The following is a 12,672-nucleotide window of genomic DNA, read 5'->3' as shown; positions in this document are numbered from 1 at the left end:
TTGTAAACAGCAGTTCTTTTCTTTGTTATTTTGTTCTGCATTTGATGACTATAAAGGGGAGGAGTGGTTCTTAGGCATTAGTGGCCTACGAGTATAGTACAACCACTGTCCCCTTCCTCTAGTGTGGCCTACAGGTGTAGTTTGAAAGGAATACTTTTAAACAAAGCCTCAGTCTTGAGGTTTTACTATTCTGTATTTTACTTCTGTTGATTTAAAATGTATCTTGCTTTCTTCTTTAATAGTTGGTGAGAGTTCTGAAGAGCACTCTTCAAGGAGGTATGATTTTATGGATGTTTTGAATTATATGTTTAACTAAGGGAACATGGAGAAGAGAAACTAATGGTTGTTGAGTGTTCTACTTTGGATTAGACAATGCATTACATGCTTAACATCTGTGACCTCATAGAGTCATCACAGCAGCTTTGTAAAGTAGCTGTATCCTACTTTTACTTAATTAGGCAACTGTGGTTTCAGGAGGTTAATGAATTGACCCTGGTTAAAATGAGTTGACCTGTGATTTGACAATTGGCCTTCCTGGCTCCCATGTCCACTCCCATGGCCCTCAGCAGAGACTGAGAAGTACCCATGGAGCATATAAGTTAAAGATATAAATTAGTTCTTTGACTTGTGTCCATTTTAAGTTTGACATTGTGGGGAAACTCCCTGCACTCCCTCTTAGAAGTGTACTCACTTCTTAGAGAAGTGGTGCCGTCTCAGTAAGTGGTATCCCTGCTGACGGACCAAGACTCCCCTTTTGGACGGACTCAGATTCATCTCTGAACCTTGAACAGACAACGGAGAAGGGAAAGCCTGTTCTTCTGCTTTGCTTTAAGTCATCAGGTTTATTCCAGTTTGGGCAAACAAGAATTATTTCAATCCATCAATGGGATTTTCAGTTCAGCTATTAGAACTTTTGGTGAAAACAAATTATTTTTAGGCTCTGCCGATGCATTGGCTGTCACTCTCTGTTATGGAAACTAAGAATGAGTGTTAACTAGATATTTCATAGGTTGGGACAGATGAACGCAGAAATAGGTAACAAAAAACTTTTTTGGAGACTTCCCTGGGGGTGCAGTGGTTAAGACGGTTAGTAAGACATCTTCCAATGTAGGCAGTGTGGGTTCGATGCTCGGTCAGAGAAGCTAAGATCTCACATAACCCGGGGTCAGACAGCCAAAACCTAAAATAGAAGCCCCATGGGAACTAATTTAGTAAAGACTTTAAAGTGGTCCACATCATGAAATCTTTTAAAAAATTAAAAAAAAAAAAAAGCTGTTTTAAACAGGCCAAATTTTATTCATGTCAAGAAAGTTCATTTCATGTATAGACAAACTTTCACTTGTTTTTTTCTTTTTTCTTTTGTTCAAGGACATGAGCTCACTCATTTTTATTGTATATTTTTTCTCTAAAGGTTTCCCAACAAACCTGGTGTTGATTTAGGGCCTACATCAAACGATGAAGTCTTAGATTTTAAAACTAAGGTAAAGTGTTCTGTTGTGAAATTAGTTTTCCTGCTCTGAAATTAGTTTCATGTAGTATTTACTCTTATGATTAGACAGTGGAAGTGACAAATAGATTCAAGGGATTAGATCTGAAAAACAGAGTGCCTGAAGAACTGTGGATGGAGATTCATGACATTGTACAAGAGGCAGTTATCAAAACTGTCCCCAAGAAAAAGAAAAGCAAAAAGGCAAAGTCGTTGTCTGAGGAGGCCTTCCAAATAGCTGAGAAAAGAAGAGAAGCAAAAGGCAAAAGAGAAATCGAAAGATATACCCATTTGAATGCAGAGTTCCAAAAAATAGCAAAGAGAGATAAGAAAGCCTTTCTCAATGATGAATGCAAAGAAATGGAGGAAACAATAGAATGGGAAAGGCTAGATATCTCTTCAAGAAAATTAGAGATACCATGGGAACATTTCATGCAAAAATGGACACCATAAAGGACGAAGAGAAGCAGAAGATATTAAGATGAGTTGGCAAGAATACACAGAACTCTACAAAAAAGATTTTTATGACCCAGATAATCAGGATGGTGTGATCACTCACCTAGAGCCAAACATCCTGGAATGTGAAGTGATAGTGGAGGTGATGGAATTGCAGTTGAGCTATTTCAAATCCTCAAAGATGATGCTGTGAAAGTGCTGCACTCAATATGCCAGCAAATCTGGAAAACTCACCAGTGGCCACAGGACTGGAAAAGGTCAGCTTTCCTTCCTATTCCAAAGAAAGGCAATGCCAAAGAATGTTCAAACTACTACATAATGGCACACATCTCACATGCTAGCAAAGTAATGCTCAAAAGCCAGGCTTCAAGAGTACATGAACCATGAACTTCAGATGTTCAAGCTGGATTTAGAAAAGGCAGAGAGGAACCAGAGATCAAATTGTCAACATCCTCTGGATCATAAAAAAAGCAAGTGAGTTCCAGAAATGCATGTACTTCTGTTTTATTGACTGTGCTAAACCATTTGACTCTGTGGATCACAAGAAAGTGTAGAAAATTCTTCAAGAGATGGGAATACCAGACCATCTGACCTGCCTCCAGAGAAATCTGTATATAGGACAAAAAGCAACAGTTAGTACTGGATATGGAACAATAGACTGGTTCCAAATCAGGAAAGGAGTACATCAAGGATGTAAAATATCCCCCTGCTTATTTAACTTATATGCAGAGTACATCATGTGAAATGTTGGGCCGGACGAAGCAGAAGCTGGAATCAAGATAGCTAGAAGAAATATCAATAACTTCAGATACTCAGATGACACCACCATGATGGCAGAAATTGAAGAAGAACTAAAGAGCCTCTTGATGAAAGTGGAAGAGGAGAGTGAAAAAGTTGACTTATAACTCAACATTCAGAAAACGAAGATCATGGCATCTGGTCCCATCACTTCATGGCAAATAGATAGGGAAAGAATGGAAACAGTGACAGACTTCTTTTTGGGGGCTTCAAAATCACTGCAGATGGTGACTACAACCATGAAATTAAAAGACGCTTGCTCCTTGGATGAAAAGCTATGAGCAACCTAGACAGCAGATTGAAAAGCAGAGACATTACTTTGCCAGCAAAGTTCTGTCTAGTCTAAGCTATGGTTTTTCTAGTAGTCATGTATGGATGTGAGGGTTGGACTATAAAGCAGGCTGAGTGCCAAAGAATTCATGCTTTTGAACTGTGGTGTTGGAGAAGACTGTCAAGAGTCCCTTGGACTGCAAAGAGATCCAATCAGTACATTCTAAAGGAAATCAGTCCTGAATATTCATTGAAAGGACTGATGGTGAAGCTTGGTCATCTGATGCGAAGAACTGACTCATTGGAAAATACCAATTCTGGGAAAGTTTGAAGGCGGGAGGAGATGGGGACGACAGAGGATGAGATGGTTGGATGGCATCACCGACTCAATGGACAAGAGTTTGTAAAACCTCTGGGAGTTGGTGATGAACAGGGAAGCCTGGTGTGCTGCAGTCCATGGGATCGCAAAGAGTCGCACACCACTGAGCAACTGAACTGAGCTGAACTGATGTTGATATTTTCATAAAATTTGAAGAACAGTGTAGATGCATAAAATATATTAATAAAATCATATGAAACAGAGGCTTTGCTCATAGTATATCCTTAAGAATACTGATATGGTACTGATCTATTGTATATACATTCTAAATATATGTGTTTCTCCACATACCTTATTATACTTGTTTTTTTTTTCCATAAAGTTTGTTCTTGACTAGAAATGTCTCACTTTTTCCTTTCTTCTTCCTCCTCTACCTTTTTAAAATTTTTAAAAAAATATTTACTGTTAACCTAATTTTTCCTTGCAGAACACATTTCTTCAATGTCTGTTCTTTCAGTCCATCTCTCTCTGCCTCTATTGTGAACGTGTTTGCTTATGGCTTTCTATTTAGAGTGTGGCTTTCATTCATGATCATTGCCCTATGGGTTTAACCTCGTTTATTCCCTGTTTCATAGAAGTAGCTGAATTTTTTTCGCTGTTTCATTGGTCTCTAGCTGTTTGACAAACAGAATAGAAGTAGCTTATCCTGTTTGCAGTTCTAGCCCATCTAAATAAGGTTCTGTTAAAACCTAAACTTTCATATTACCCTTCACAAGTGATAATCCATGTATATATTAATCATGGAAGCAAATTTCAAAACATAGCAATTAATTTAAATGTCTTAGTTTTTCAATAGTGCTCTAAACTACCAGGGATAAATTATTACTCTAGAACATTTTGGTAGAGAAAGTAATCTAGTGGGTGTCCTAGTATTTGTATAGCAGTCAATTAGGGGTAAGGAGAGGAACATCTGGTGCTTCTGATGTCATCTGTCATAATCCTTTCCCCATGAGCAGGTCAGTCAGTGACAGAACTGTGATTTGAATCCACATCTGAATGACTCCAGACCCTGTGCTCTTTGTGTTAGATCATAGAGGAAGGGAGGATGTTATAATTCTTTTATTCAGGTTGATACTTGTTATATTCTTCAAGCTCTTATTTTCTTCTCCAGCATGTCCTGAAATCAAAGTTAATGAAGTTAATGAAGGCTTCTCAGCTATCTAAGAGAAACAGTAAGTTATTTGAAGACTGTCCTCCTGGTGTTATTCCTCGATTTGAAATGACACATGTTCTCATGTACTCTCTCCTGTTTTCACTGTACTAGAAGCAAAATGTGGTATTTTGAGACCAGAGGGTACAACTTTCTCTCAGGACAATAATTCTGGTAGTAATGTTGAAGATGTGGTTGAAACATTTCCCAAACCATCACCCTGGTTTAAGGGCATCTGTCATCCTGCCTTCCCATCGCCTGAGCCTGTTTCAAAACTTCTCAAGTCTGTAGCAGGCCTTGGTCGTACAAAGGTAAGTTGTTCTGTTTGTAACTCTTCTTTCCCTGTATTTGTTCACATACCATTCCCCTGATCCTTATGATGACAAAAAGGATCCCACCACAGAAATAGAAGCCCTCAAAGTCACGATACGAAAAGGTGTGATAATAAGAGGCATACAAGTGCATGATTCAGATTTATAAATATTGGCATGCTAAGTATGCTGTTATGAAAGAAAAGAATTACAAAGCACTGAGGAATGAACTCCGGGAGTTGGTGATGGACAGGGAGGCCTGGTGTGCTGCAATTCATGGGGTCGCAAAGAGTCAGACACGACTGAGCGACTGAACTGAACTGAACTGAGGAAAAACAACTAGATGAATATGAAGATGGGGAGGAGGATGAAGAGGAAGAATTCCTTTAAGAAGGACAAGATGAATATAAGATGGAATGAGGGTGAAGATGAGACAGATATTATACAAACACAACAGAAATAGTGGGGGTCAGTCAGACCAGGAACTCTATATTATAAATATGTGAGAAATTATTTTAAATTCAACTTAAGAAGAGAAAGGGAGGTCGTAAAAAAACAATGCTCATACTCTTTTGAATAACATATAGATGATTTTTATGAAGAACTAAAAAAAATGTGTTCCTTATTTTTTTTTTTGGTGGTGGTTTTCGAGGTTGGTGGTTGTTCTTGTTTTTTCATTGAATTGAAATGTAGTCAGTTTAAAATACTGTGTAAGTTTCAGGTATACAGCAATGTGATTTGTTTACACTTGTGTATGTATATATATATTTTTTGAATATAGTTCCCTCTGGAAGTTCATTTAAATTTGAAGTGATTTCTCTTTTTAAAAAAATTCTCACTTTGAAATTAATGAAGCGATGTCTTCTATTTAACCTAGCAAAACTTTCGTTTAGAGACAATTCAAGATGAGCCCTGTTTTAGGCCTTTGGAGATGTATTGTGAATTAAGAATTTTTGGCCCTTCTGTTTATTGTGGTTTCTAACTTCAGTTCGGTTCAGTCGCTCAGTCGTGTCCGACGCTAGATACTTAATGTACTTAGCTAATTTATCTTACTGTTTGCTATAACCCTGGTGGGTGTTTTAGATCTTTCTGAAAATAAAGAGGAAATACATAAGCATTTTATCTATTCTTTTTACTAAAATTATAATTTATAATTTTATAAATGAGATTCTTAATCTCTCTTCATTAAATGAGAAAATTTTCAGCTGCAACAGTCTGAAAGAAGAAATGTAGAAGTGTATTTTTTCCTCTGGAGAGATTCTGATTTCTTTTTTCTGAATGTCAGCAAATAATGGGTAATTGCATACATTAAATGAATGAAATCATGATTTATGCTTTTTTCTTATATAGACTACTTGTTATTATAAAGTCATAAGGAAAGAAAAATTACCACCCGAGTTTATCAAATTATCTGTGGAAGATATTTTTTCTTTAAAAAATATCTCTAGCAACATGTACATTCCACATTATTTTTACTTCTTTATTTTTTATTTTAATTGGAGGCTAATTACAATATTGTAGTGGTTTTGCCATACAGTGACATGAATCAGCCATGGATGTACATGTGTTCCCCATCCTGAACTCCCCTCCCACCTCCCTCTCCATCCCATCCCTCTGGGTCATCCCAGTGCACCAGCCCTGAGCACCGTGTCTCATGCATCGAACCTGGACTGGCGATCTGTTTCACATATGATAATATACATGTTTCAATGCTATTCTCTCAAGTCATCCCACCCTTGCCTTCTCCCATAGAGTCCAAAAGACTGTTCTTTACATCTGTGTCTCTTTTGCTGTCTCGCATATAGGGTTATCGTTACCATCTTTCTAAATTCCATATATATGCATTAGTATACTGTATTGGTGTTTTTCTTTCTGGCTTAATTCACTCTGTATAATAGGCTCCAGTTTCATCCACCTCATTAGAACTGATTCAAATGTATTTTTTTAATGGCTGTGTAATATTCCATTGTGTATATGTACTACAGCTTTCTTATCCATTCGTCTGCTGATGGACATCTAGGTTGCTTCCATGTCCTGGCTATTATAAACAGTGCTGCGATGAACATTGGGGTACACGTGTCTCTTTCACTTCTGGTTTCCTCGGTGTGTATGCCCAGCAGTGGGATTGCTGGGTCGTATGGCAGTTCTATTTACAGTTTTTTAAGGAATCTCCACACTCTTCTCCATAGTGGCTGTACTAGTTTGCATTCCCACCAACAACGTAAGAGGGTTCCCTTTTCTCCACACCCTCTCCAGCATTTATTGTTTGTAGACTTTTGGATCGCAGCCATTCTGACCAGCAGGAGATGGTACCTCATGGTGGTTTTGATTTGTATTTTCCTGATAATGAGTGATGTTGAGCATCTTTTCATGTGTTTGTTAGCCATCTGTATGTCTTCTTTGGAGAAATGTCTGTTTAGTTCTTTGGCCCATTTTTGATTGGGTCATTTATTTTTCCGGAATGAGGTGCAGGAGTTGCTTGTATATTTTTGAGATTAATTCTTTGTCAGTTGCTTCATTTGCTATTATTTTCTCCCATTCTGAAGGCTCTCTCTTCACCTTGCTTATAGTTTCCTTCATTGTGCAAAAGCCTTTAAGTTTAATTAGGTCCCATGTGTTTATTTTTGCTTTTATTTCCATTACTCTGGGAGGTGGGTCATAGAGGACCCTGCTGTGATTTATGTTGGACAGTGTTTTGCCTATGTTTTCCTCTAGGAGTCTTATAATTTCTGGTCTTATGTTTAGATCTTTAATCCATTTTGAGTTTATTTTTGTGTATGGTGTTAGAAAGTGTTCCAGTTTCATTCTTTTACAAGTGGTTGACCAGTTTTCCCAGCACCACTTGTTAAAGAGACTGTCTCTTGTCCATCGTATATTCTTGCCTCCTTTGTCATTGATACGGTGTCCATAGGTGCGTGGATTTATATCTGGGCTTTCTATTTTGTTCCATTGATCTATATTTCTGTCTTTGTGCCAATACCATACTGTCTTGATGACTGTAGCTTTGTAGTATAGCCTGAGGTCAGGCAGGTTGATTCCTCCAGTTCCATTCTTTCACAAGATTGCTTTGGCTATTTGAGGTTTTTTTGTATTTCCATACAAATTGTGATCTTATTTGTTCTAGTTCTGTGAAAAATACCATTGGTAGCTTGATAGGGACTGCATTGAATCTATAGATTGCTTTGGGTAGTATACTCATTTTCACTATATTGATTCTTCCAATCCATGAACATGGTATATTTCTCCATCTATTAGTGTCCTCTTTGATTTCTTTCACCAGTGTTTTGTAGTTTTCTATATATAGATCTTTTGTTTCTTTAGGTAGGTATATTCTAAGTATTTTATTCTTTTCATTGCAATGGTGAATGGAATTGTTTCCTTAATTTCTCTTTCTGTTTTCTCATTGTTCGTGTATAGGAATGCAAGGGATTTCTGTGTGTTAATTTTATATCCTGCAACTTTACTATATTCATTGATTAGCTCTTGTAATTTTCTGGTGGAGTCTTTAGGGTTTTCTATGTAGAGGATCATGTCATCTGCAAACAATGAGAGTTTTACTTCTTCTTTCCCAATCTGGATTCCTTTTATTTCTTTTTCTGCTCTGATTGCTGTGGCCAAAACCTCCAAAACTATGTTGAATAGTAGTGGTGAAAGTGGGCACCCTTGTCTTGTTCCTGACTTTAGGGGAAATGCTTTCAATTTTTCACCACTGAGGATAATGTTTGCTGTGAGTTTGTCATATATAGCTTTTATTATGTTGAGGTATGTTCCTTCTGTTCCTACTTTCTGGGAAGTTTTTATCATAAATGGATGTTGAATTTTGTCAAAGGCTTTCTCTGCATCTATCGAGATAATCATATAATTTTTAGCTTTCAATTTGTTAATGTGGTGTATTACGTTGATTGATTTGCAGATATTGAAGAATCTTTGCATCCCTGGGATAAAGCCCATTTGGTCATGATGTATGATCTTTTTAATATTTTGTTGGATTCTGTTTGCTAGAATTTTGCTAAGGATCTTTGCATCTATGTTCATCAGTGATATTGGCCTGTAGTTTTCTTTTTTTGTGGCATCTTTGTCAGGTTTTGGTATTAGGGTGATGGTGGCCTCATAGAATGAATTTGGAAGTTTATCTTCCTCTGCAATTTTCTGGAAGAAATTTTTGGTAGAATTCAGCTGTGAAGCCATCTGGTCCTGGGCTTTTGTTTGCTGGAAGATTTCTGAGTACAGTTTCGATTTGCGTGCCTGTGATGGGTCTGTTAAGATTTTCTATTTCTTCCTGGTTCAGTTTTGGAAAGTTATACTTTTCTAAGAATTTGTCCATTTCTTCCAAGTTGTCCATTTTTTGGGCATATAGTTGCTGATAGTAGTCTCTTATGATCCTTTGTATTTCTGTGTTGTCTGTTGTGATTTCTCCATTTTCATTTCTAATTTTGTTGATTTGATTTTTCTCCCTTTGTTTCTTGATGAGTCTGGCTAATGGTTTGTCAATTTTATTTATCTTCTCAAAGAAACAGCTTTTAGCTTTGTTTATTTTTGCTATGGTCTCTTTTGTTTCTTTTGCATTTCTTTCTGCCCTAATTTTTAAGATTTCTTTCCTTCTACGAACCCTGGGGTTCTTCATTTCCTTTTCTACTTACTTTAGGTATAGAGTTAGGATATGTATTTGACTTTTTTCTTGTTTCTTGCGGTAAGCCTGTATTGCTATGAGCCTTCTCCTTAGCACTGCTTTTACAGTGTCCCATAGGTTTTGAGTTGTTTTTTTCATTTTCCTTCATTTCTATGCATATTTTGATTTCTTCTGTGATTTGTTGGTTATACAGAAGCGTGTTGTTCAGCCTCCATATGTTGGAATTTTTAATAGTTTTTCTCCTGTAATTGACATCTAATCTTAGTGCATTGTGGTCAGAAAAGATGCTTGGAGTGATTTCAATTTTTTTGAATTTACCAAGGCTAGATTTATGACCCAGGATGTGATCTATCCTGGAGAAGGTTCCATGTGCACTTGAGAAAAAGGTGAAATTCATTGTTTTGGGGTGAAATGTCCTATAGATATCATTTAGGTCTAACTAGTCCATTGTATCATTTAAAATTTGTGTTTCCTTGTTAATTTTCTGTTTTGTTGATCTATCCATAGATGTGAGTGGGATATTAAAGTCTCCCACTATTATTGTGCTATTGTTAATTTCCACTTTCATACTTGTTAGCATTTTCCTTACATATTGTGGTGCTCCTGTGTTGGTGCATATATAATTGTTATATCTTCTTCTTGGATTGATCCATTGGTCATTATGTAGTTTCCTTCTTTGTCTCTTTTCACAGCCTTTATTTAAAAGTCTATTTTATCTGATATGAGTATTGCTACTCCTGCTTTCTTTTGGTCTCTATTTGCATTGAATAACTTTTTCTAGTCCTTCACTTTCAGTCTGTATGTGTCCCCTGTTTTGAGGTGGGTCTTTTGTAGACAACATATATAGGGGTCTAGTTCTTGTATCCATTCAGCCAGTCTTTGTCTTTTGGTTGGGGCATTCAACCCATTTACATTTAAGTTAATTATTGATAAGTATGATCCCGTTGCCATTTACTTTGTTGTTTTGGGTTTGAGTTTGTACACCTTTTATGTGTTTCCTGTCTAGAGAAGATCCTTTAGCATTTGTTGAAGAGCTGATTTCATGGTGCTGAATTCTCTCAGCTTTTGCTTGTCTGTAAAGCTTTTGATTTCTCCTTCATATTTGAATGAGCTCCTTGCTGGGTACAGTAATCTGGGTTGTAGTTTTTTCTCTTTCATCACTTTATGTATGTCCTGCCATTCCCTTCTGGCCTGAAGAGTTTCTATCGAATGATCAGCTGTTATCCACACGGGAATCCTCTTCTGTGTTATTTGTTGTTTTTCTCTTGCTGCTTTTAATATGTGTTCTTTGTGTTTGATCTTTGTTAATTTGATGAATATGTGTCTTGGGGTGTTTTGCCTTGTTTTATCCTGTTTGGGACTCTCTGGATTTCTTGGACTTGGATGACTATTTCCTTTCCCATTTTAGGGAAGTTTTCAACTATTATCACCTCAAGTATTTTCTCATGGCCTTTCTGTCTTCTTCTTCGGGGGCTCCTCTGATTCGAATGTTGGGGCGTTTAGCATTGTCCCAGAGGTCTCTGAGGTTGTCTCGTTTCTTTTAATTCGTTTTTCTTTTTTCCTCTCTGCTTCATTTATTTCTACCATTCTATCTTCTACATCACTTATCCTACTTTCTGCCTCTGCTATTCTACTGTTGGTTCCCTCCAGAGTGTTTTTGATCTCATTTATTGCATTATTCATTATTGATTGACTCTTTTTTATTTCTTCTAGGTCCTTGTTAAACATTTCTTGCATTTTCTCAATCCTTGTCTCCAGGCTATTTATCTGTAATTCCATTTTGTTTTCAAGATTTTGGATCATTTTTACTGTCGTTATTCTGAATTCTTTTTCAAGTAGACTCCCTATCTCCTCCTCTTTTGTTTGGTTTGGTGGGCATTTATCATGTTCCTTTACCTGCTGAGTATTTCTCTGCTTTTTCATCTTGTTTCGATTGCTGTGTTTGGGGTGGCCTTTCAGTATTCTGGCAGTTTGTGGTTCCTCTTTATTGTGGAGGTTCCTCGCTGTGGGTGGGATTGGACGATTGGCTTGTCAAGGTTTCCTGGTTAGGGAAGCTTGTGTCGGTGTTCTGGTGGGTGGAGCTGGGTTTCTTCTGTCTGGAGTGCAATGAAGTGTCCAGTAGTGAGTTTTGAGATGTCTATGGGTTTGGTGTGATTTGGGCAGCCTGTATATTGAAGTTCAGGGCTATGTTCCTGTGTTGCTGGAGAATTTGCATGGCTTGTCTTGCTCTGGAACTTGTTGGCTCTTGGGTGGTGCTTGGTTTCAGTGCAGGTATGGAGGCTTTTGGATGAGCTCTTATCAATTAATGTTCCCAGGAGTCAGCAGTTCTCTGGTGTTCTCAGGTTTTGGACTTAAGCCTCTTGCCTCTGGTTTTCAGTCTTATTCTTACAGTAGCCTCAAGACTTCTCCATCTATACAGCATCAATGATAAAACATCTAGGTTAATGATGAAAATCTCCTCCACAGTGAGGAACACCCAGAGAGGTTCACAGAGTTACATGGAGAATAGAAGAGGGAGAAGGGAGATAGAGGTGACCAGGAGGAGAAGAGGGGGAATCAAAAGGGGAGAGAGCAAGCTGGCCAGTAATCAGTTCCCTATGTGCTCTCCACAGTCTGGACCCCTTGGAGAGGTTCACGGAGTTACAAAGAGAAGAGAAGAGGGATGAAGGAGACAGAGGTGACCAGGAGGATAAAAGGGTGAATGAAAATGAGACAGACAGATCCAGGCATTAATCAGGTCCCTAAGTGTTCTCCACAGGCTGGAACACACAAAGAGATTCACAGAGTTGGGTAGAGAAAAGAAGGGGGAGGGAGGACATAGAGTCGACCTGGTGGAGACAAAGCAGAGTCAAAAAGGCGAGAGAGCAATCAAGCCAAGAATCACACTCCCAAGTAAAAGTGGGTACTGAAGATTGGGTTCTTAAAGGTACAAACTTGATAACAAATACCAAAAAGCAAAGATTAAAAATCTAGAGTAGAAGTTAGACTCTGAAAAATACAACATTAAAAAACCAAAACAAAGTCACAAAAATTATAAAATATATATATATGAAGTTTGCTTTAAAAATAGGGTCTTTATTTTGCAAGGTTATAGTAGGTTATAAAAATGAAAATTAAAGGAGTAATGTCAGGGGACATTCAGCTTTAAGGGATCCAATATGTTATTCTTTTCTTTTGTGTGCCATTTCTCAA

General features: G+C 37.5%; 1 protein-coding gene across 1 annotated transcript in view; it reads left to right on the top strand.

Moving 5' to 3' along the window:
* LOC147361150 (ankyrin repeat domain-containing protein 26-like) overlaps window positions 1-12,672 on the top strand; it is a 78,704-nt gene that overhangs the window by 19,403 nt on the left and 46,629 nt on the right. Inside the window, exons 7-10 of the mRNA XM_086334751.1 lie at window positions 243-276; window positions 1,412-1,481; window positions 4,501-4,561; window positions 4,654-4,850. Coding sequence (XP_086190877.1) covers window positions 243-276; window positions 1,412-1,481; window positions 4,501-4,561; window positions 4,654-4,850 — 362 coding nt within the window. The remainder of the gene's footprint in view (window positions 1-242; window positions 277-1,411; window positions 1,482-4,500; window positions 4,562-4,653; window positions 4,851-12,672) is intronic.

This window comes from Bos grunniens, chromosome 13, assembly GCF_055505025.1.
Source record: "Bos grunniens cultivar Pamir isolate PY7600 chromosome 13, Bosgru_T2T1.0, whole genome shotgun sequence".
Taxonomy (NCBI): Eukaryota; Metazoa; Chordata; class Mammalia; order Artiodactyla; family Bovidae; genus Bos; species Bos grunniens.
This window is presented reverse-complemented; position numbering and strand designations above follow the sequence as displayed.